This window comes from Balaenoptera ricei, chromosome 15, assembly GCF_028023285.1.
Source record: "Balaenoptera ricei isolate mBalRic1 chromosome 15, mBalRic1.hap2, whole genome shotgun sequence".
In the NCBI taxonomy this organism is placed as follows: Eukaryota; Metazoa; Chordata; class Mammalia; order Artiodactyla; family Balaenopteridae; genus Balaenoptera; species Balaenoptera ricei.
Window position 1 is genome coordinate 65,986,828 of NC_082653.1, and position 25,064 is coordinate 66,011,891.

The 25,064-nt window shown below is 43.0% G+C and overlaps 1 protein-coding gene and 1 long non-coding RNA gene across 4 annotated transcripts in view; one reads left to right on the forward strand and one right to left on the reverse strand.

The window, feature by feature from the left end:
- VPS35L (VPS35 endosomal protein sorting factor like) overlaps positions 1-25,064 on the forward strand; it is a 122,083-nt gene that overhangs the window by 78,574 nt on the left and 18,445 nt on the right. For 2 of the 3 annotated variants that reach the window (XM_059898345.1, XM_059898343.1), the window contains exons 24-27: positions 1,949-2,047; positions 3,546-3,623; positions 4,452-4,566; positions 19,727-19,866. In XM_059898345.1, the coding sequence (XP_059754328.1) occupies positions 1,949-2,047; positions 3,546-3,623; positions 4,452-4,566; positions 19,727-19,866 (432 nt within the window). Of the gene's footprint in view, positions 1-1,948; positions 2,048-3,545; positions 3,624-4,451; positions 4,567-15,652; positions 15,769-19,726; positions 19,867-25,064 lie in introns of those variants that run through there. The other variant, XM_059898346.1, reaches the window with a different exon arrangement.
- LOC132349712 (uncharacterized) lies at positions 436-25,029 on the reverse strand. Its single transcript, XR_009497729.1, has 5 exons — positions 24,651-25,029; positions 22,370-22,484; positions 14,883-14,987; positions 2,329-2,408; positions 436-843 (listed from the first exon to the last, which is right to left on the reverse strand). It is a non-coding gene; the product is annotated as an uncharacterized LOC132349712 (long non-coding RNA).

Sequence of the window (25,064 nt, forward strand, 5' to 3'; positions counted from 1 at the left end):
TGCTGCTGTGAGAAAGGATGAACACACTGATCGGCCAGGCTAGGGAGACAGGCATACCTGGGCAACCGAATCCCGTGGACCAGGAGTGGGAGAAGGGGCTTCCTTTTTTTTTTCTTTTTAATAAATTCAGTTTAAAGTTTTTTTTTCTTTTTTTTATTATTTTTTTTTGGCCGTGCTGTGCGGCTTGCGGGATCTCAGTTCCCTGACCGGGGATGGAACCTGGGCCGTGGCAGTGAAAGGCCAGAATCCTAAGCCCCAGGCCACCAGGGAACTCCCTGGAGGAGGGGCTTCCTGAAGCACCTGATGTGCTGCTCATCAGATGCTGGTGAAAACAATGTGGGCGTCAGGTCGGGGTTGGGGGGGAGAAACGCCACGTGTTCACTCTCCATTCGTCCTAGTTACCCGGTGCTGTATAACAACTCACCCCAAACTTAGTGGCTTAAAATAACAGTGTTTTATTAATTCTTACAATTCTGTGGGTTGGCTGGATAACCAGGCCGCTCTGTATGATGTCGGAGGTGTGGCAGAACTGGGGCTGGAGGATCCAGGACAGCCTTGAGCACGTGTCCGGGGTCTTGGTGGTGGCTGTTGGCTGGGGTGGCTCATTGCCCGGCCATGTGACCTCTTTCTCTCCATCATTCTCTCATCATTCGCTCATCTCAATGAGCTCTTGTGTGGTGAGGGTGAAATCAGAAGCTGCAGGGCCTTTGGAGGTTCGGAAATCACCCAGTGATCTGTGCTGCTTCCTGCTTCATTCTGTGGGTCAAAGCAAGTCCCAGGGCCGGCCCTCTGGAAGAGGGGGAAGCAGACTCCACCTTCGGGTGGGAAGAGTCTGCAGGGACACTGCAAAGGGACAAGCAGAGCAGGAGGCATTGTTGCAGGCTTCTTTGGGAGTAACCCAGCAGTCCATCCCCGCCAGAACAGCCTGCGCCTTAATTCTCAGGGCACAAATCTAAAATACCCACTGCTGCCGGTATCTGCTGTTGGAATAGAAAAGTCAAGACAAAAGCTGACTGAGATGAAAGTAACTAGATCACTTTGAAAATCACCTTGAAAATGTGACTCATTCAACAGCAGGGGTCAATTTAACTATGGGTAAAATACCGATTTTGATGAAAATTCAGGATTAGCCTTTTTATGTATTGAATACCTATGACTGTTAACCAGGTGCCTCTCTTGTTCCCTTGAGTTATATGCTGATCACGTGGTATTTATCCTTTTATGGGTTTATCTGAAAGCCATCAAGTTATAATGGAAAAGAATATGAGGAAATAAGATGCAAAACCTGATAGCTATAATGGAAATTGTGACATTAAACCTCCTCCAGACAAAAATGATTGCTGTAGCAGTAAAGTTTGTCCTACCAACCAGCTGTTCATAAATTTGAAGAAATAGGAGAAGAGGGGATTTTTAATGGTGGAAAAACATCCATCTATGGCTCTAGCAGCCACCAGTGAGCTGCCGAGGTTGGAATCCCCTTCAGGAAGCAGAAATGTTTGGCCCTTGTGAGGGAACCCCTCTGACAAATGGCTCCCAATCACCAAATCTGTGTTCTGTGAAAAGGCCACAGCTGACAAACAAAATTCCATCATTTCCTTTCCAGTGGTTTCCTTCTAGCCTGGGAAATCCTCTTTACATTTTGAGATTCTGTTTTATACCCTTTGGTCTTTTTGTGTTCTACAACAATGCCAATGTCATGAAGATGAGGTGGTAATAGTAACGTTTCTGCTCTCTGCTGGGTGAAGTAATGTGAAGTCTAGTATATTCCAGTGCACGGATGTGTGTGCTTGCTTACATACGACTGAGATAGCCACCATTTATAGCTGTGGGATCTTTGGTGACTTGTCATCACAGCACCTCCCCTGCCCCCACAAGCTCAGGCAAAAGCTTTCCAACTGTGTGCTCACAATGGAGATAACATTGTCAACATCTTTCTCCTTGACTCTAGGTGTCCTTTGGCCGTGATTTTGAACAACAGCTGAGTTTTTACGTTGAGGCCAGGTCGATGTTTTGCAATCTGGAACCTGTTCTTGTGCAATTGATTCATGTAAGGATTTTTATTCATTCATGTGTTCTCTCAATACATATTTATTGATCACTGAGCCACGCACCAGTTTTAATCTGGGATTCTTCTGGCCCCATATTGCTTCTGTTCCCAAGGCATGAAAGGTGTTTTCTGAAAGGTTAATAACATCTGCAACTTTGCTTAAGCCTTTGAGTGGTTTTATTGGCCTCTTTTTCTCTGAAATTTGCATATTCTCATTCCTGCGTGCCAACAGCAAAGAGTTAAGTGAGTTGCATTGATTATTTAGTTATAGAAATACTAACCTCATTAGAATGCCTTGTTGCCTAACCAGAGTCCCAGCTTTCTTGGATCATGGTGCCTTTCAGTAACTTTTCATGGTGCCCTTAGGCCAAAAGGAAGAAATAACAGTTCTGTTTATTAAGAAATTAGGTTCAAACAACTTAAGAATTTGTGCCCTAACAACTTGACAGCCCTCTGAACCAACAATATACATAAATTGAAAGAAAAATAATGTATTTTCATTCCATTCTTAAATCATCATAATTACTAATAAAGTGTATGCATCTATCGGACACTGCACAGCTTCTTAAACCTTGGAATCAGATGGGACCCCACTACTTTATCTCCCTTTCCAGATAGATTTTTTCCCCCACATTAATTTTTGCACAGTGCTTTTTATCACAGCATCTGCTAAAACCCCAATTTTGCAAAGATATGAAATGACTGAAAGGAATGTACCATGGTCTATGAGCTCCCTCACACTAGTGCTTTGCATAGTGTTCAACCATTGAGCCTTGCTGTGGTTGTCCAAAAAATGTGGTGCCCCTGTGATTTTGCTGCCACACCCTGGGGTGTCATGGTATACAGTTTGGGAACCATAGGTCCAAACTTTTTATATTTGTGTAAAGATTCCCTAAGGTCCTTGAATTGCTTCGTGTAAATTCAAGGAAAACAACCTTTTTATGTATTTGTCTGCTGGTTATCAGATTTTGTAGCATTACTAAACTTCAGACCTAAATATAGAGACTTATAAGGATTAAATGAACTAGGAACGTATAGCTCCTAGAACAGCACCTGATTTTCTATAAGTGATGTTGTGGCTGCTATTATACTGTTCTTATGGTTATTGTTAGTGTTGCAGAGCTACTTTGTATGGTCTGCGTCCGGTTTTGGAGGTTTCTGTTAAGATCTCTAAGATCTTAAGCTTAGTGTGTGGGATTTCTGGAAATGGAATAAGTGAACCCTAGCTACTCATTAAACCAGAAAATGGTCATTTATTACGCCGGTTGATAGGCATGACTTAACTCAGCGAGTGTCCCTTGGAGATGTTTGCTCAAGCCGAGATTGAATCTGGCCTGATGACCCCTTTGCCATTTCAGGGTTTGGTGCTAACTCGTCTTGGTTCCGTTTAGCTTGTTTTCATTGACTTGTATGCAGTTAATGTCCAAATCTCTCTGGAAGATGTTAATCTGAATCAGCCATCATTTCATTCCCATTTCTATTTTACTGATTAATCTAGAGTGTGAACCGGTTGGCAATGGAAACAAGAAAAGTAATGAAAGGAAATCATTCCAGAAAGACGGCTGCATTTGTCCGGGTATGTTCTAAAGATAAGACTCACAGACTTTGAACTCCAGTGGGCTGTTTCTTTTGCAAGTTTCTGAATTGCTATTCCCAGAAAATGATTAAGGGTGGTTTAGTATTGATTTTCTGGATTTTTCCTTGCGTATCTCTGACTGATCAATTTTCTTAATGCTTTCAAAAGAAATGATCAAAGGAGTCTGAATTTTGATACATGTTATGGGGAGGTGGTTGAGAAATGGATTTGCAATTTTGTGTGCCAGCTGAACTATCTCTGGCTTGTGCCTGTAACTGGAAGGCCTAGTACCTTTTTTCCCTCTTGATAAATTCCCAACTTCGAAAGAAATTTGTTTCTTGAGTATGCTGCTCAAAATATTATCAAAGCGATACCTATCCATGCTTTAAAAAAAAATCATACTAAAAAAATTACAGTGAAAAATAAGCATCCCGGCCCTGCCCTTTCTCACCATATACCTCTCTCCTCAGAGTCAACCACCTCAAACTCTTTTTAGCAATTTCTTCTTCAAATTACCTATGTATCTTTTAACTAATTGGTTTTAACAGCCGCTTCTTTAACTTATCAGTATTAGGTGTTATCTATTTACTTCCTGCGATGATGGATGAGGATTTATTTTTCATACACCATTACTCTCCTTGGTTGCCCCTCTCCCTTCTCCCAAAGAGGCAGATACAGCAGAAGCAAGGGGGAGAAATTGGGGTTCCTAATGGGGAGATTAATTATTTTAGCGTTTTTACTTGAAAATATATGGTGCATGAAAACAAGAGTATTAATCCATTGTGATGGCATTGCCATGTAACCTGCCGTTTCTCCCCTTTCTTCTAGGCCTGCGTCGCCTACTGCTTCATTACCATTCCCTCCCTGGTGGGAATCTTCAGCCGCCTCAACCTCTACCTGCATTCTGGTCAGGTGGCCTTGGCCAACCAGTGCCTCTCCCAAGGTGAGCCCATCACTCACTCTCTCCTCTCCTCTGCTCTCAGACACTTCCTGGCTTCTTAGGAAAGCGGACTCAGCAGTATGTGGATATGTGTGTGTGAGTGTGTAGAGAGAATCCTTTAAGGAGGAAAGAAAGAAAGAAGTGATCAACAAGTGATGAGTTTTAAATCTGTTTCTTTAGTAGGAAGCACCTCGGACACACACACATTTATAGAGTCAGACAGATTACAGAGCATGGGTAATTTCCTGTAAGGACCTTCCTAAATCTGGCTCAGGCAGGCCAGGTCAGGTGGCTCAGACATCCCTAGAGAGTTTTAGAAGTTAGGACTGCTTATTCACAGCAGATTCAAGTTTATTTGTTGTTTTCAATGTTCATTTGTTTAAAACCCCAGAGATACAGGTGTAGAGTCTAATCAGTAGAGAATGAAGACTCTACAGCTTGCTATTAGGTATAAAAATTTCTGCCCAAGACCCGTTTCTGTACGAGGTACAGAGCTCTCCTGGAACCAGGATCATGCGAGTGGTTATTTAGGAGGCGATCCCAGTGAGTGTCAGTAGGGTGAGGGGGAGGGGAGACCGGGAAGGGAAGGACGTCAGCAAAGGGTGCATTGGTGGGTGGGTTAGCGCTGTGGGAAGCTGGGGTCCTTCCCACTGAGGCCTCGGTGTCACCAAAGTCTTCAAACATGATTGCTATACAGGAACCTTTTCAATCTCTGCTTGGTTTTGCTGTAGACTCCTGGGCGCTCTAGTAGCCTCCCAGCGCATTTGGGATTAAACCAGACGCCTTGGCTGAAGTCCCTATGTGGTCTGGTGCCTTCCGGCCTTCTGTCCTCATCTTACACCACGCTTTAGCCACACCGGCTTTTTTCTGTTCTTTGAACATAGTAAGCTGTCTTCCAGTTCAGAGCCTTTGCACTTGCTGTTCCCTCTTTCTAGAATGATCTCACCCCCAGATATTTGCATTTTTTAAAATTACTAGGCCAGAGATGAGAATCAAGCCTCACCTCTTCCAGGGTCCTTTCCTGTCCACTCTAGCTAAAGTAGCTGCATCTCCCCAGTCACGCTTGTGCCATCCTCCTCTTGTCCTCATTGCATTTACCTTGTTCTGATGCTTTCCTACTGTGTGTGTTTGTTTACTTATTGTCTGGACACCCCCTTTCCCCACGAGGACTGCAAGTCCCACAAGAGCAGGTATGTCCTCATTATTTGTCAGTAAACATGGAACTTTCTCCTAGTGCCTGCTTTGCTAAGGATGATGGGTTTGCAGGAAACAAAACAAAAATTAACGGCCACTGCCAAAACCCCAGTGATGTGCAAAATGAAGATTAGATTAGCTTAATTAATTAGATTAAATTAATGTTAGGAAATTTTAAATCTTATAAACTGGTTCCCTCTTAAAAAGTTCAGGAGTAGTAGACCCATGTGGGGATCCCTGAGTTTGTTGTCACCTGTAACATTAAGAATGGGTTGTGAGCTGCAGATACCAGAGCTGCGAGCTGCACGTGGAGGCCCTGCAAGCCTAGATCTTTCTTCTCCCAACTTGCTTCGTGCTGTTTTTTGTTTTCAAAAAAGCAAAACAAATTCTTAAGCTAAATAAAGATTTGCTGCTCCCAAGAACTGTTGGAGGAGAGCTGGGAATGACAGTTTCCCTGCTGGGATGCCCTCGGTCCACACCCAGAGATAAGTAGCATCAGAGCAGACTGGTACCCGGGTGTGGGCAGTCAGCGCCCCCTGTGTTAGGGCTCTGGACTCCTCCTCTGCCTCCCCTGCACTTTGAGCTGCAGCAGGGCGGGCAGGAATGTGGAGCCCACTTCATGCTTGATAATTTATCTGATGATTTTGCTCAAGTCTCTAAGTGCTGTGGTGCTAAACCGTAAAAGGCTGTTGTTGTTTTTCCGCAGGCCACATGCAGCAGTTGCTGGCCAAAATAAATAATACATTCAATTACTGAGAATGGGAAGGCTAAATATAAATTAAATGAAGCTTGTGGAAGTGGGCCACTTTGGTTTGTTTGCCTCCTTAAACGTCCCCCCTCTCAGCTGGTTATAAAACATCCCCTCCCCGCTATTCATTTTCTAGCCTCCCTTGGTCCAGCCTCGGCTGTATCTTCTTTATCAGGCTGTGGCTTTGCCAGGGCTGGCTCAGCCCAACAAGTAAACTCCCATTGAACTCGCAGCCAGGCCACCGTGGAATGCTGACGAAGGCTTATTATGGGGAGGCCCAGTTCTGGTCCTTTGGACACACTGGCTCAGCGTGTAGACTGGATCATGCGGGGATTTGGTCTAGGGTCACCCATTGCCCCAGATATTTAGGAGAAATGAAGGACTTGCAAATCAGTTGTTTGATCCAGTGCTTCTGACCTAGATGTGGCCCAGAGATGCCTCTTCACTGTCACTGGATAGCTCCTTGCCCTTGTTTGTCAGTGGTTCTTTCTGGAAGGTTACCACCAGGCCACAGCAAGAGCAGATTCCTTCCCCTTTATTTTTATCTTGGTTCCTTTATCTTTACAGTTTCTAACCTCAGAAAGGAAGATGTTTTACAACGGAAGTAATGTTAAAGGTGGGTCTTGAAAGAAGAGCATTTGTTTATCAGGGAAGGGCTATGGGGAAGGGGAGAAGGAATAGTTGGCCTTCCAGGTAGAGGAGATGGCCTGAGCAAAGGCATGGACGTGTGAGATTACATGATGTGTTAGGAATAAGACCCTAATGAATGGTGAGTTTCACGTCTTCTGAATGCAGTGGTCCCAATCCTGATTCTGCTACTTGTGAGTTGGATGCCCTTGGACAAATTGGCCATATGGTGCCTCAGTTTTTCCATCTGTAAAGTGGAGATGATGGCAGTGGTTCCTGTCTGTGGTGGATTAAATTAGATAACATACTTGGAGCACTCGGCCCACTGGTGCACAGTAGCGACTCAGTAAATATTAACTTAGTATAACTGTCTCTCAAAAGATGAAAGTATGCCTTGGAGTTCAGGAGCTAACTGTAGACAATGCAGCTCTGCAGTCTCAGAGTTCTGAAAGCCAGTTCTCATACTCAGAACCCTGGAAAATCTGCAGGAAAGCTGATCTTCAGTTCAAGATAAACCTGCTGAAGTATCCTGAAAAAAACAGATCTTTAGTTCCTCCGAAGATGAAACAATAGTGAGAACAATTAAAGCAAAATAGTGGTAAAAAGAACGGTTTTTGTTCTTATCATTAATAATAGTGCTTTTCCCTCCTACAGAATTCTTTTCCCCTCCTTTTATTTGAAAAATTTTTCTTCTTCCAGTTTTATTGAGATATGACATACAGTGCTGTATAAGTTTAAGGTGTACAGCATAATGATTTGACTTACATACAGCATGAACTGATGACCACAGTTAAGTTTAGTCAATGTCCATCATCTCATATAGGTACAAAGTTAAAGAAATTTTAAGAAGTACCTTTTCCTTGTGATGAGAACTCTTAGGATTTACTCTCAACTTTCATATATAACATACAGCAGTGTTCATTATATTTATCATGTTGTACATTACATCCCTGGTACTTAGTTATCTTATAAGTGGAAGTTTATTCCTTTTTACTGCCTTCATCCAATTCCTACCCCCCCGTCCCTCACCTCTGGTAACCACAAATCTGACCTATTTTTCTAGGAGTTTGTTTGGTTTTTTTGAAGTATAATTGACCTGTAACACAATGTAGTGATCTGACATTTCTCTACATTTCAAAATGATCACCGTCATAAGTCTAGTTATGATATGACACCATATAAAGATATTACATCGTTATTGACTGTATTCCCTACACTGTGTATTTCATACCCGTGACTCATTTACTTTGCATCTGGGAGGTTGTACCTCTTAATCTCCCTCACCTATTTCTCTCCTTCCCCCTCCCTCTTCCTCTCTGGCAACCACCTGTTTATCTTTTATGTTTGACTCAAACTGTTTCTCTTTTATGTTTGTTCATTTGTTTTGTTTTTTAGATTCTACCTATTTCCCCCCCTTTTTTAAAATTAAATTAAATTAAATTTTTGTATACAGCAGGTTCTTATTAGTCATCCATTTTATACACATCAGTGTATACATGTCAATCCCAGTCTCCCAATTCATCACACCACCACTACCCCCCACCGCTTTCCACCCTTGGTTCCCCTCCTTTAAAAATGTACTTTCTTTTACTTATTTTTTGCATCTTCATCTTGGAGAGCTGTGCTCCCAAGCCATGTCTTAAGGAAAAGCCCCAAACAAAAGTTAGATCAGATTCTCCTGTAAGACATAGTATCCTCACACTATGCACTTTTCCTTCATTGTACTTATCACCATTGTTGTTTAACAAGTAAATGTGTACAGAATTGTCTGCTTCTCTCCCCTGAAGAGTGTCAGCTCCATGAGGTCTCATCTGTCTTAGTCACTGTGCTGTGCCTGTCTCCTGGCACATTGCCTGACGCATGGGTGCTCAGTAAATGTTTAAGGAATGAATGGTACCACATGATAATAGTGGTTGATAACTCTTTATAATATTGATGAATGTAAAATGGTACCAAACCTTTCATGGTAGGGACCTAACTCCTAAGCAACCTAAGTGTTCAGAAGAGTCTCATCAAAGTCCTCTTGGTAGGTTTTAAATAATTGATTTTCCTATTTATAGAAAAAAGGAAACAAGGTAGGTTCAAACATATGCCGAGGCTCATAGACACGTTACCTGGAGCTGTTGTGCTGGTTTGATTTGTGAGGAACACGGGGGCGCCCAGAAGAAAGGCTAAAGCCTGCTATTATGAAGCCCACTGGCTGCCGTGAACTGTTACTGCTGATGGAGGAGGCCAGGGCAGTAGAATGGAGGAGAAAAATAATTTTGTATTTCCTCCTTTTGGAGAGTAAGGAGTAGCTTGTGATGGAGAAAAATGGTCTCTATCCACTTACTAAGTCTTTGGGGTTTATGCTTAAGGTCATATTTACTTGTTCTGTTGACAAACCATCTTCTGAAGAATGTGATTGATGTGACTTTTCTCAAACCTTGAGGCCTCTCTGGTGATTATGGACAAAGTATTGGATTGGCCAAACAGTTCCTTCGGTTTTTTAAGTAAAAATAAAAGACACATTTTTCATTTTTACCAAGAACTTTATTGAGCAATGTATTCACCGTTTTGTTTCACTACCTTCTGCCATCCTTCAGGCAACTTCATAATTCCATCTTCTCAAAACTTTTTATCTTTTTGAGCAAAGAACTCTTCCAGGTGCCTTTTACAGTCTTCCAGGGAATTGAAATTTTTTCCATTAAGAGAATTTTGTAAAGACCGAAATAAATGGAAATCCAAAGGTGCAATGTCTGGTGAATATGGTGAATGAATCAGAACTGCCCAGCCAAGCTGTAACAGTTTTTGCCTGGTCATCAAAGAAACACGCGGTCTTACGTTATCCTGATGGAAGATTTTGCGTTTTCTGTTGACTAATTCCGGATGCTTTTCGTCGTGTGCTGCTTTCAGTTGGTCTAATTGGGAGCAGTACTTGTTGGAATTAATCATTTCGCTTTCCAGAAGGAGCTCATAATAGAGGACTCCCGTCTAATCCCACCGTATAAACAACATCACCTTCTTTGGATGAAGACCGGCCTTTGGTGTGCTTGGTGATGGTTCATTTCACTTGCCCCACGATCTCTTCCATTCCACATTATTGTACAGTATCCACTTTTCATCGCCCATCACAATTTGTTTTAAAAACAGAATGTTTTTGTAACATTTAAGTAGAGAATCGCATGCGGAAATACGGTTAAGAAGGTTTTTTTCACTTAACTTATGTGGAAGCCAAATATCAAAGCGATTCACATAATCAAGTTGGCGCAAATGACTTTTAGTGCTTGATTTGGATATTTTGAGTATGTCGGCTATCTCCCGCGTAGTATAACATTGATTGTTCTCAGTTAATGTCTTGATTTGATCACTGTCAACTTCAACTGGTCTACCTGACCGTGGAGCATTGTCCAGCGAGAAATCTCCAGTACGAAACTTTGCAAACCACTTTTGACATGTTGGATCAGTCACAGCACCTTCTCCATACACTGCACAAATCTTTCTTTGCGTTGCAGTTGTGTTTTTACCTTTCTTGAAATAATAAAGCATAATATGCCAAAAACGTTGCTTTTTTTCTTCCATCTTCAATATTAAAATAGCTACATAAAAATTCACCAGTTTTGATAAGATTTTTTTAAAACGCAAGCTGATATGACAGCTGTCACAATACAGTCTAAAAAAATTGTTTCAAATGAAGTTAAAGACAAGTAAGCGCTCCTAGAGCCATCTTATGGAAAAAACCAAATGAACCTTTTGGCCAACCCAATAGGTTAATTTTGCTGTAACAGTTCACAGGTGGGCAGATGGCATGAAGCTTGTTGCCCACATTCATGTCTGAACACGCATGATCCATCCACCTTGGTGGAGGTAAGGGCAGGGATGGAGAACCCACAGGAAAGGAGCAGGGGTGAGTCTCCCCCTTAAGTTCACTGAACTCCTTATGGTTGTAAACGCCTACGATTTGCTTCCTCCTGCCAGCAATTCTTGGCCACTTTTTACATGCACGCCACTGTGCCGAGCATTGTGCTGAAACAGGAATGCACTTACAGGGACTTCCTGCTAGCAAGGGGCAGCGGATCTGTTTACAGTGATTCAAAGCAGCACATGATAAATGTCATGCAAGATGTTCATAAAATGTACCAGGGAATTTTAGGGAAGAGAGAAATGACCCTTGGCTTGGAAGAGGAAGTAAAAAAAATGCTTCTTAAAAGAGGTGGAATTGAAAAGCGTGGAAGGTAAAGGGGATCTATATATGCTGAAGTGAGGCAGAGGACATTCTAGCCTAAGCAACGGCAAGAGCAAAGGCCTAGAGGCTGGAAAAATGGTGCATCTGGAAGGAATGAGTGGGAGATCAAGTTAGGAAGGTAGTTTGGAGACTAATTGTTGAGAGAACTGAATTCCCGGCAAAGCAGTTTAGTTTAGGTTTATTCAGTACATATTATTTGCTGGGTGGCTGATCTTCTTGTTACTGAGGAGGAAACTGAAGCTCAGAGGTGTGACATGACTTGCCCAGGATCATCTAGCTAATAAGTGACTTCAAGTGCTCTCTCCACCACTGTGCTTCTCTATAGTTAGGTTAGTTCCTCTAAATGATAATCCAGTGTTTTATTTCTAACCCTCGGTGTGTGTGGTTGCTAGAGACCAATTATTATAGATTGAACATTAGATAAACTTATTTAGGAGACAATCAGAATTAAGATAAGGAATGCCTAATCCTTTCTGCTTAGGGAAATCTAAGCTTAATATCCACAGAAGAACTTCACAACCTCCTGTGAGCTACTGCAGGGACGGCAGGAAGGTGTGTCATCCCTGCAGTATCCCAGAGATGTGAGTCAGGTGACACGTGGGCTGAGCACGCTTGGCTCAGAGAGAGGCCTTGCTGATCAGAGATAAAAGAGGGAGAGCGTACAGGCACCTCTTATGGTGCTGCTGAAACTGAGAAGTCGTCTGTATGTCTGAGTGGACTTTCCACATTAAGTGTCGACATTCTGCATAAATCAGGTGGCAGAATCAAGGTTAGATTAATGCTTAATTGTTATCAATGACAGCTTAATGAATGAGGTATTTAATTGTCCCTAGGCATTCATATTTCTTTAAATCTTGCTCTATACACAAATCACCAAAATAGTGGTCCTTAAATCCTCAAACTTAATTCCTATAATAACAGGCTCTATTATAAAAACACAGTTTTAGTAATAAAGAGTATTGAGTCTCTATGAATAACTTGCTTATGGATAATAACTTGGCCATTTAGACTATGAGGCTTTACCCAAAGACACCCCTATCACTTGGTGACAGCACATCTTCATGGCAGACTGCCTTAGTCTCTTTGGGCTGCTGTAACAAAAATACCATAGACTGGGTGGCTTAATCAGCAGACATTTGTTGCTCACAGTTCTAAAGGCTGGAAGTCCAAGATCAAGCTACTGGCGGATTCAGTGTCTGGTGAGGACTTCCAGTTCACAGACTGTCTTCTTGCTATGTCCTCCCATGGCAGAAGGGATAAGGAGCTCTCTGGGGTCCCTTTTATAAGGGCACTAATCTATTCAAGAGGGCTATACCCTCATGACCTAATCACCTCCCAAAGGCCCCACCTCCTAATACCATCACATTGGGGTTTAGGATTTTAACCTATGAATTGGTGGGGGGTAAACATTTAGTCCACAACACAAAGTTAGAGTAGGCTATTCCCTGATGTTGCATTTTATACAGTAGTTTCCACTATATAGATATAGAATCCAAACCTAATGGAAAATGTTGAAAACTGGTGAAGATGTTTAGCAATGGGGTTGATAGAACTTGAGAGAGTGAATAGTACTTGTAGCCTGAACCCTGCTTTAATAAGGTATATTCAAGGGACGGGAGTCTTTCAACCACTCATGACATTTTGTTTTAAGAAATGTGATGTTTCCTTTCCTGGAGTTCCCTGGATTAGGACAGTTGTCCTTCTGAGTTGTCCAGGAGGGCATATGATGGCTGAAGGTCTGGGAATGGGGTGGAGTGGATTACTGTGAGGTCTTGTTTAGCCTGGGAGTTTATGACTCTGACAAGTAGTAAAGATTTCCATCAGCGCTGACCTAATGCGTTATTTAAAAAATAAAACGCTACCTCTGAAGGTGGTCTGGGTTATCACTTCTTGACCGTCTCTTATGATTCATGTACTGAATCGCCTTCTATATCAACAAATACCAAGGACACAGAAGGATGAACTTACTCTCAGAGATCACAGTTAAATCTGAGTTTTATCATGTATGGAGCGCATTTAAATCTTAATTTTTATTTTAATATTTCATGCGCATTTGAAAAAAATTCTAACAATACAGAAATGTAGATCTTAAAGAAAATAAAAAGCCTCCAAATAAAGTCACCAGTAATCCACCCTGTCTCCTCACCTCTAAAAAATATCCACTGTTCACAGTTAGTATATTTCTCTTGATTTTTTTCTTCTATGTGTGCGTTAAAAAATACGCTTTCATTCTCATATGCTGTCTGCCTCTTTCCTCTGCTCCTCTCTCCTACCCATCTGTCTATATTCTTACATAAATACGCACTCCCCCCACCTCAGAAACGGGAATGTGTCTTCCCTAGTGTTTTTCAATTTGCTTTTTTTGCTTATCTTGGCCTCTCCACTTAATAGTTTGGCATTATCTTGCCTCCCTTTCTTTATGCATCTACCTAAATATATATATATTTTTTTCTTGTAAAACTAAGATCATAATGTATGCAGTTGTATAACATTTTGTACTTAACATATCATAGATATCTGTATTATACATCAAAACATATCAACGTACCTTATTTTCTTTATTAGCTATATCATTTCTATGGTGTGGCAGTACAATAATTTCTTTAACTAGTCTCTTATGGTCGGGTTGTTTTCAGTTTTTCTCCAGTCGAGCTGAGTTGATACAAAATACCTTCATCTAAGGAGAACCATTGGCCCAGTTGTTTACAGTAGCTAGGCAGCATAGGTAATCCAGATAATCCCAACATACCTAGTTTACTTAGTACCTTCAACTGAGCCCTTATTTTCAGCTTCTCCCAGGGTTTGCTAGTGACATATATCTTGGTGACCATTCTGTAGTTTTAGTGGCTTTGTGTTTTGGGTGTGTTTGATTTCTTCATGTCCTGAGGTTTCTAGAATATCATCCTCCTTTCATGTTCTGCAGACCCTTTGAAACTGCCCAGATTGGGAAACAGGAAAATCTGAAATCTCAGACAGAAAATTATCTAAAGTTCTGTGATAATGGTCTAACAAGCCTCCCTGGCCCTTACTCACTGTATATGTGAAATGATGAGGTAGCCTGCCCTGGCTGAATTTCATTATTACTGACTACCTCTGTTTTTTTCTGGCTGAATGTCTCCAGATTAAACCTTTCAGAATGTGCCATTTGCTGTTGGAAAGTCATATTCTGCATTTAGCTGAAGGATTTAGAACAATTTTTCTCAAACCTGTTGAATCATAAAATTCACCGGAGAAGCTTGTTTTAAAAAAAAAATGGATCAGTTGATTAAGATGGTAAATTTTATGTTACGTGCCTTTTACCTCTTAAAAAAAAATTGGAAGAAAAAAGGAAATGGACCAGATTCCACTTTGTAGCTATAAAAGAGAATGAAGATGTACTTTATATGCATGATAGATTAATCTCCAAGACATGTTGTTAAGTGGTGGGGGAGGAGTTGCAAAATGGTGTCTACCATATATTAACTCTGCAGAAAGAGAAGGAAAGAAAGGGAAAATGTATTTGTTTCTGTACACTTAGAAGCATACCCAAGCAGCAGGTAATCTTCTTTGCCTCTGGGAAGGGAAACTGGATGCCAGGGATCGGAGTGAGGAGTGTTACCTTTGGAATTTTAAATCATGTGACTCTGTTACCTATTCAAAGATAAATATTTTTTTAAAGTTAGATTTCCGAGTCTCTATCGTGGATAGTCTGGTTTAATACATTTAAGGTGGGGCCTGGGAACCCATATATATTTTTTAAATAACAGCTTTATTGAGACATGATTCATGTATCATAAAATCCATCCTTTTAAAGTGTACAGCTCAGTGGTTTTTTAGTATATTCAGAGTTGTGTGATCATCGTCACTAATTACAGAATATTTCCACCTCCCCAAAAGAAAACCCCAAATCCATTAAGCAGTCACTCCCCGTTCCCCCTCCCACAAGCTTCCCACAGCCACCAATCTCCTTTTTGTTTTGATGGATTTGCCCATTCCAGTCATTTCATGTAAATGGAATCTTACAATGCAGATCTTTTATGACTGGCTCCACTCATTTAGCATAATGATTTCAAGGGTCATCCATATTGTTGCGTGTATGCACGCATATATGTCACATCCATGTAGAATTGGAGGAACTGCCGAATTATTTTGCGAGCGGCTTTACCATGTTCCATTCCCATCAGCAATGTTTGGGGGCCTGGGAACCTGTGTTTTCACAAGGATCTTGATGATTCTTATGCTCAAGCAATTTTGGAAAACACCGTCTCCAAGAGTAGCCCAGCCCCTCTTACTGTGGCTGTTTGTCTCCCACCCAGCGCCCAGAAGCACTGAAGGACGTGTTGATCACTGTGCGGAGAACCGCCGCAGAACGCCTCTCTGCAGAGCAGTCAGCATCCCAAGAAAAAGGATCTTAAACAGAATGAACTCTGGGGTGAGGTCAGCCAGGCTTGAGTGGGGTTTTTTGTTTGTTTTAATTTTTTTTTAAGATGGAATATTGCAAAGAAATCTAGCCGTTCCTTGAAACCTCAGAAGAGGAGGAATGCATAGCATGGGGAAGCCAGTGCATAGATTGATACATGCTTTTTCCTTCCCCCAGTGGAACAAGGATAATAGTCTTTATGAATTGGAATCTGATTTCTCCTTTTTCTAGAAGTCTTTTTTAAAAAAAACAGTGTAACCCATTTTATCTGTAATTGTCTTCTGTGACTTTTAATAGCCACAAGTAAAGTGTTAGGTGCTGTAGGGTATATAGAAATAGAAATATAATGTACACGTGAAACATATAATGTTATAAACCAACTTCAATTTTTAAAAAATGTTATATGATATTGGCATGATTATTCTGAACTCTAAACTATGAGGAAAAACTGTTTTCATACACAGTAGGATTTGAGTTCTAATTACTAAGACAAAATTGAAAAGTCTCCCAGACAAGATTTTATATATGGGGCAAGTCTTCTGAGGATAGAAATAAAAATCTGCTTTGGAACATTTCCTGCCTCAACCCTTAAATAACTGTTTCTTTTAGCTCCCTCCTTTGGAATGGGGACGGAGCAGGGTGGCTGGAGGAGCAGGGCACCCGGCACAAAGTGGGTCCCTCTTTAATGAGCCATAATAATAGGCACTTTTCTCAGGACCACTTGGTAACAAACACATAAATAGAATAAATAAATGGTCTTCCAAGTTGTTCTGAGCAGAACTTTAATTTCCGCCGAGAGAGGCTCTTCACTTTGTTTGATAATGGACTTAATGTCTTCACCGGAAGGCAGTGCCTGTAGAGCCAGGAGGAAGACACCAGACCTGGGGAGTCCAGGCCTGCCTGTGCTCTAGGGGGTGAGGTCAAGGGTAGGCTCAGCTCAGTTTCTTATTTTTGTATTGTGATTAAGTTTACAAAACATAAAATTTACCATTGTAACCATTTCTGAGTGTACAGTTCAGTGGCTTTAAGTACATTCACAATGCTGTGCAACCGTCACCACCATCCATTTCCGGAACTTTTTCATCATCCCAAAGAGAATGAAACTCTGTACCCATTAAATAATACCTCTGTTCCCGCCTTCCCATTCTACTTTATCTCTCTGAATTTGACCACTCTGACTACCTCATACCAGTGGAGTTAGACAGGGTTTGTCCTTTTGTCTGACCTATTTCATTTAGCATAACGTTTTCAAGGTTCGTTCATATTTATAGCACATGTCAGAATTTCCTTCCTTTTTAAGGCTGAGTAATACTCCTTTGTATGTACGTACCATGTTTTGCTTATCTGTTCTTTGATGGACACTTGGGTTGTTTCCACCTTTTGGCTCTTGTCAATAATGCTTCTGTGAGCATTCGTGTACAAGTATCTGTTTGAGTCCCTGCTTTCATTTCTTTGCGGTATACACCTAGAAGTGGAATTGCTGGCAGATGGTAATTCTGTGTTTAACTTGAGGAACAACCAAGCTATTTTCCACAGCAACTGCACCAGTTTAGATTCCCACCAGCAGTACACAGAGATTCCAGTTTCTTTAGATCTTTGCCAGTATTTGTTATTTACTTTTTTTTTCATAGTGGCCATTCTCATGGGTGTGAGATGATATCTCATGGTGGTTTTTCTTTTTTAATAAATTTATTTATTTTATTTATTTATTTTTGGCTGCGTTGAGTCTTCGTTGCTGCACGCAGGCTTTCTCTAGTTGCGGTGAGCGAGGGGGGCTACTCTTTGTTGCGGTGCGCGGGCTTCTCATTGTGGTGGTTTCTCTTGTTGCGGAGCACGGGCTCTAGGTGTGTGGGCTTCAGTACTTGTGGCACGAGAGCTCAGTAGTTGTGGCGCATGGGTTTAGTTTCTCCGCGGCCTGTGGGATCTTCCCAGACCGGGGCTGGAACCTGTGTCCCCTGCATTGGCAGGCGGATTCTTAACCACTGCGCCACCAGGGAAGACCCTCTCATGGTGGTTTTGATTTGCATTTCTCTCATGATGAATGATGTTGAGCATCTTTTCATATGCTTGATGTCCATTTGTGTATTTTCTTTGGAGAAATGTCTATTCAGGGTAACCTTTAGTCAGGCTAGTTGTTTTTTTCATTGTTGTAGCATTTCTTTGTGTATTCTGGATATAAACCCCTAATCATATCTGTCATTTGTAGACTTGTGTTTCTTTTAAACAACACAAATCTGATTGTGTTGCTCAGTGCTGGTGATGGCCTTTGAACTCTGCTCAGCTCAGTCTTTTACCATCCCTGGGCTACTCTCACCTAGGAGTTCCTCTGGTTTCCATGAATAGTGCCATTTACTACTGTCTGTAGGCCAAGACAGAAGACCCTGCAGCTTCTGACTCTTTCTGGGAGGTTTATTTACCAGAGCCCCTGTATCAAGACAAGGTCAGCTGCTTCGTGTCCCCCTTAGAGCAGAACATACGACAGGCTCCCAGCAGATAGGTACTAATTCGTGTGATCACGTTGGGCTCATCACCACACTTATGTTGTCAACTCTTGCCCCCTCTGTTTTCCCATGCGTGCCCACAGTGCCCGGGAGAGTGCCGGTTCACAGTTGGCGCTTAATAACTTTGCTTAGGTGAAATGTGGTACGGGTGTGAGTTCGGGGTCCTGGGAGGAAAGCTCCTGGAGCAGAGGTAACTTTATGTAGTAAACCCTGATATCAGTGTCTCTCCATACGGTGCTTTTTTCTTTTGAAGAAGGAAGAGAAGGCACTACCCCACTCTCCAGCTTCAGTCACAGACTCTTCTCGTTAAGGGCCAGCCTCTGTTTTGGGCTGTGGGCGTTTGTTGTTGCATCTGCTCCTCTGCTGTGCTGGAGGGGCTTCTGGTTTTAACTCAGGGCGCTGCAGACCAGAGCACTGTTCTGAGTGCATCACTGCAAGCCGTTGCGGAGTGGAAGTGTATTTGAACCATGTAAACGTTTGATCTTGTCGGGTAGTTTAAAATTTCGTTTGCCAGGTCAGTGTTCTATCTGTTTTGACCCTGAGGCTCTTTCTCATGGTTAGTACTTTGGCAGTTCTAGAAAGAACTCTCCTCCTCCCTCTCCATCTACGCTCCCACCAACACACTAGTTCCTCCCCCCACTGGCTGTGTCCTCCTGTTGCTCCCTCTCTCTCACCTCCTCCTTCCTCTCCATCCCTTCTCTCTCTCTCCTCCCCTTCCTTCCTCCCTCTCACCCTTGGAGGTCTTCTTGTTTTATAGTCTATTTCATATTTCTTAAAGTGTCTTCATTTTCCAAATGATTCTCTGGAACTGTCACCTAATCAGAAGTTTTTAAAGCCGTGTGTGTATGTGTGTGTGTGTGTGTGTGTGTGTGTGTGTGTGTGTATGCGTGTGTATGCACACGCACATTCCTTCAGGCATTTCCATTGTTGTTTCTTTAACAAATACAGTGTGCGTTAGAGTAGATTCAGACCAACCAGCGCTTAAGCCTGGGCTCCACCACCACGGCTGGACCCTCCCGCAAACACAGGCCCTGTGGTAGGACCGGGCACTTCTCGTTCCACACCTCGTTTCCCACCTGTGAAGTGGGCTGCGGACAGCACTTTCCTCCTGTGGTGAACCGGAGGGTTCACTGAACCAGTTCAGGTGAAGCCTTCAGTACAGGCAACTGTGACTTCTATGCCCTCTGTAACAGTTTGCCACGTGCTTTTTTCACATATTATCTGAAGTCAGTTTGAGGTTCTCTGAGCCAAATCGCTCAAAGGAAGCGGGGGAAGAGGAGAGCTGGGAGGCGGCAGCAGCCTCTCAAGAGAACGTTCCAACGAGTCGATCACGGTGCAGAAACCCTCTTCCAGGACCCGCCAGCTGTCTTGAGCCCTCAGTGTGGCCTGACTTCCGGGCCGTGTGAAGAAGAAAGCAGACCCTGAATTTTTCAGCATTCTCATACATGGACTTTTCTTCTGTCTTGCAGCTGATGCCTTTTTCAAAGCCGCTATAAGCCTCGTTCCAGAAGTTCCAAAGATGATTAATATTGATGGAAAGATGCGGCCCTCAGAATCATTCCTCCTGGAATTCCTCTGCAATTTCTTTTCTACTTTATTAATAGTTCCGGTACGTTTCCCCAGAAGACCTGTAGGTGATGTCTTTCTTTGACCTGTTTTACATACATTCTTAGTCCTCAAAGTGCAGGGATGTTCTGTCTATACCTGTATTGGTTTTCTAGTCAGATGTTTGAATTTTTCAATGTGTTTTCTATTCATTCTGTGTCCAGGGTATATAGTCTAGGCTCTCTATATGGCCGAGGGGGTATCACTTAGTGGTGAGGGCTCAGGCCTCCGGACCAAGACACCTAGGGTAGAATCCCAGCTCCCCTTCCTTCCAGCTCTGTAGTTTCAGGTGATTGTGTAACATTACCAGGATGCAGTTTACTCATTTACAAAATGGAAATAATAAGAGTATCTACATCTCTAGGTTGTTGTGAGGATTAGGTGAGCAAATGTACGTATGTGGTTAGAACAGTGCCTTAGCACATAGTAAACACTTAAAAAGGTAATGGTGTTGTTATTTTGATGGCAAGTGCCAGAAACCGCAACAAGATAGTAAAAGTCAAAGGGGATATTGTTGGAAGATGCTGGGGTTTCTCGTGGAATATAGGAGATGAGAAGTCAGGCTTGGGCTGGAAGGAATCAAGGCCACTCCCAGGATCCAGCATTAGGACCTTCACCCTAGTTGGAGTTCTTAACCTGGGGTCCACCTACCCCAGGGTTTCTGGCAGGGCAACCATGAATTTAGATGAGAAAAAAAAGGTTTTTTGTTTTTGTTTTTGTTTTTTTTACAAACCTCAGTGAAATTTAGCCTTTTGCTTCATTATGAATCACAGGCAATGAGCCACAGTACCAGTTGCAGTAGCTGGGACTTTGTCACAAAAATAATTAACAATATGTTTATATCACATTTCAGGTGTGAAAGTTATTTCAGAAGATCGTCTACATGTTTCCTTCCTTTAAAAGTGCAGTAGTTATTAGGCCCATCATTACTTCACCAAGAAGTAATAGATTACAGTATAACAAATACATTGAAAAAATATTTTGACAACTATATTTTAGCATAATTGATTGCCTTTGTAGTCTTACATATTTTATTTTCTGCATTAAAAATAGTACTCTGAGTTGTGCATAGGCGTCACCAGGTTGTAACAAGGTCCAGGCACAAAACGGGTCGGCTCCTGATGAAGCCGGATGCACATAGGAATCGGGGATGCTTTTTAAAATACAGAGTCTTGCTTTGTCCCATCCCCGCCTCCCCACCGAGAGTCTCACTCAGTAGGTGGGATTGGCCCCTGAACCAGCATTTTTGAAAGCTCCCTCATCAAGTCAGGTGTAGGTGGTCCCAGGACCACACTTTAAGAAATGTCCCTCTGGACTCAGGCCGTGAAAGCAGCCCAGCTCCCATGGGTACGGGGTTCCTTTTTGGGGTGATGAAAATGTTCTAAAATTGACTGTGGTGATGTTGCACAATTCTGTGAATATACAAACAACCTATGAATTGTGCATTTTAAGTGGGTGAATTGTTGGGTGTATGAATTATATCTTAGTGAAGCTGAGAGAACAAAAAGTGAGTTGCTCCGAAGTTTCCAAGTTCAGATCCCAAGTTCTTTGAAGAGGGGCTGGGATATTCAGGAGGCGGGCTTGGTGCTTGATTTCAGTGTTTTCAGATCTCCTTCTTAGTACTTTATAATCAGTTTCTCTCTTTTTTGGACATTCTAGTTATTTGTCAGGTGACAAAATCAGGGTTTCTAATGAGGAGTTGATCAATGTCATTGTTCATTAACTGGGATGCATTTTCCTTCTGCGTATGGGGTTTTCTCTGTTAAGAACCACTGGCGCCTTGAAGAAAAGCCTTGTGCTTGGAGTTAGAAACTTGTGTTCGGTCCTGACCCGATGACTCAATAGCCTCGCGGCCTTGAGAAAGTTTTGTAACTTTCAGAGCCTCAGTTGTCACCTTTCTAAAATGTCATCCAAATGCACACCTAGCAGGGCTGCTGCGAGGATTGACTGAAATGACAGCTATGAAAGTGCTTTGTGAACCAGAAGCTTGGCCCCTGGGGTCACAAACTGATGACCAGTGGGTGGAATCCAGCCCGGAGACATACTTGTTGGCCACATCATGATGGAAAACATTTGGAACTAATTACCCACATTTAAAAATTGGTAGATCACAGGAAACCCCAGATATTTAGTTCCTTGTGAAAAATCAGGTCCAGCCATGTGAGGCCCGCATTCCCCGCCTGGCCAGTTGGCCCAGCTGGAGAGCAGCTGCCCTTCCTGGGGGGCGTGTGCACTCTCTCCAGGTCCCCGGGTGCCTCTGGGTCCATTAAATCCTTTTCTGTTGCCTACCGTTCCCTTAGGCATTCAGGGGAACCCCCCTGCCAGACTTTATTGGTTCCTGGTATCAGCACTCAGGCTTTTGCCAGGATTTACTAAAGATGATGAGATGGAGAATAGCCACAGTTCTTGACTTCTTACCAGGTGCCCTGTGCAGTGCTAACTCCCTTCGCCAACATTCAGTCTCTAGGAAAATGCCCCCAAGCCTTGCAGGGTAGGAGTCATTGTACCTTTTCCACTTAAGGAAACCTGGAGCCCGAGAGAGGCTTGCCTGGGGTCGCGCCGCTGTTGAGGAGCAGAGCTGGGAGGTCTGTGCTGCCGCAGAGCCTGTCCTGCACGATCTGCCTGAAATGTTTGCAGGGGGCTTTATTAGCTCAAGGTTGTCGAGACTTAACAACCCTACGTCCCTCCTGTGGGATGCAGCATAGTAACTACTGGCCGGCTCTCCGGGTGCAGTGAGATGCTGAGCCTGAAGGGCCAAGGCTGGGTGCTAACCGAGCTCAGAAGCCAGAGGACGGGCCACACGTGAGCCCCGCCCGCTGTGAGTAGGTTTAGCAGGAGATGACATCCACATCCCACCTTTACCTGGTTCACATTTTTACCTTTCATGTCTCAGCTTTTTTTATTTCTGTGTTTTAAATTTAATTTTACTGTTGTAAGGACATTTAACATATCTATCCTCTTAACACATTTTTAAGTGGACAGTACAGCTTTGTTGACTCAAGGCACAATATTGTACAGCAGATCCCTACAGCTTATTCATCTTGCTTAATTGAAACTTGAAGCTCATCGATTAGTGACTCCCCATTTCCTCCTCCTCCCAGCCCTTGAATTCCACGCTTTCATTCTATGAACATGACTATTCTAGATGCCCTATATAAGTGGAATCATACAGTATTTGTCTTTCTGTGACTGGCTTATTTCACTCAGCATAATATCCTCAAGGTTCATCCAAGGTTATGATAGCATTTCTTTTTTTTTTTTTTAAGGCTGAATAGTATTCCATTATATGTGTATACCACATTTTCTTTATCCATTTATCTGTCAATGAACATTTAGGTTGTTTCCACATCTTGGCTGTTGTGATAGTGCTACAGTGAACATGAGGGCACTAGTATCTCTTTGAGATCCTGATTTCAATTATTTTGGATAAATACCCAGAGGAGGGATTGCTGGATCATATAGTAGTTCCATTTTTAATTCTTTGAGGTACCTGCATACAGTTTTCTATAGTGGCTGCACCATTTTGCATTCCCACCCGCAGAGCACAAGACTTTTAAAGAATGGGTTTGGAAAGCTTTGATTCATTTTATTTGTTTAGAAAAAAATTGAAGCCATTTTAGACCAAATAAAATACCTGGCCCACTCTATTCATACTTATAAATGCAGAAGTAAACAATTCCCCCAGGACAGCCCTCTCTCCTCAGCAAGCAGCACCACCTTTGGAGCATTTTGAAGCGTTCCTCTTTGGCGCTAGTAGCAGTCAGCCTCTTGGTAGACTGCGGCACAGTCTTCTCCATGTTATTGAACTAATGCATTTCTTTTAACAACATTTGGTAGGATAAGAAAAGTAGAATTAATTGAACAAGTTCAGTGTTACCACTTCAGACGCCTGATTTTGATTCAATTGAAATTTGTAGGCAATGGAAATGTTTCCCATCAGTTTCCTGGCGCTAATCACCAGGACACAGCAGGGAAATGTCTTTTCTCCGTCTTATCTTTGAGAAAACGTCCAGCCATCAGCATAACATGGTATCCAGGTGCTAAGATTCATTCATTCCGTCTACCCCGCAAATATTTGTTGATCTGGGGATGGGGGAGTGAACATGAGAAATGTGTGCTCCCACTCAAGGAGACAGATGCTAATAAGCAAATAAATACTTAACTACGATTGTATAAGGTGTCATAAAGAACTACAGGGACCTCTGAGAGCCTCAGATTTGAAGGGAAGTGGGTCAGGGAACTTCCCTGAGAATGTGTTACCTGAGCCGAGATCCAGAGGAAGACTAGTAGGTCCCTAAGTGTGGGGCGGTGGGGGGGGGGGGGTGGGGAGGGGAGGGTGTTCCCAGCAGAGGGAGCAGTGTGGGTAAGGCCTGGAGGTGGGAAGGGCCACCCAGCAGCACCGGAGGAAGAGAGCCGCGGTGACCAGCGAGGTGATGCGAGACTAGAGGGGCACCAGGGTCTTGAGCCGGCAAGATGGGCAGGGGCTGGCTGCAGCAAGGCCGGGGAGCTCTGCAGACTCTCCGCCGGCCTCGCGTCTCCATGGTGATCTGTCTCCTGCCCTCCACCCCCGCCGTGTCCTCCCAGTGCCCCTCTTTCCTTTCTTGCCCTTCCTCCCAGTCCCCTTGTGTTCTGGCTCCTCTTCTAAAGGACTTGAATATTTATTTAACACACTTACATACCTTTTACAGTGAGCCAGCCAGCAGTTCACAAATACTCACTGCGAACAAACCTGTTACTATCCTCGTCTCACAGAAGCAGACCCTGGCACAGAGAGGTGAAGTGACTCACCCAGGGTCACCAGCTAGTAAGTGGCCAAGACGATTCAAAGCCAGGATGTGTGTACTCGGCGCTGTCTTCGCTGCCTCTCAGGTCTCCTGGGAAGTTAGTCGTTTCCAGGGTATTCCTTCTCGCAAGCAGTGACATTTAATAGAAGGATTCCCGCAGACCAAGGAGCCAGAGGGATATTCTGAGTGGTGGAAGGCAGGCCCCCTTTCCGTGCAGCAGAGAGAGAGAGAGGTTTGAGTCCCTCCCAGGCGCCCCTTGGGAGCCGCCTCCTGAGCATTGTTTCCTGCCGAGCAGCCTTGGCAGAGACCCCAGGGGAAACCTTTTCCCCTCGGATTGCCAACTGAATTGGGATCTTTTTTTCTTCTTTAAAAAAAAAAAAAAAAAATCTGTGTTTGCCTTTCTTTAGTTGCTGGCACT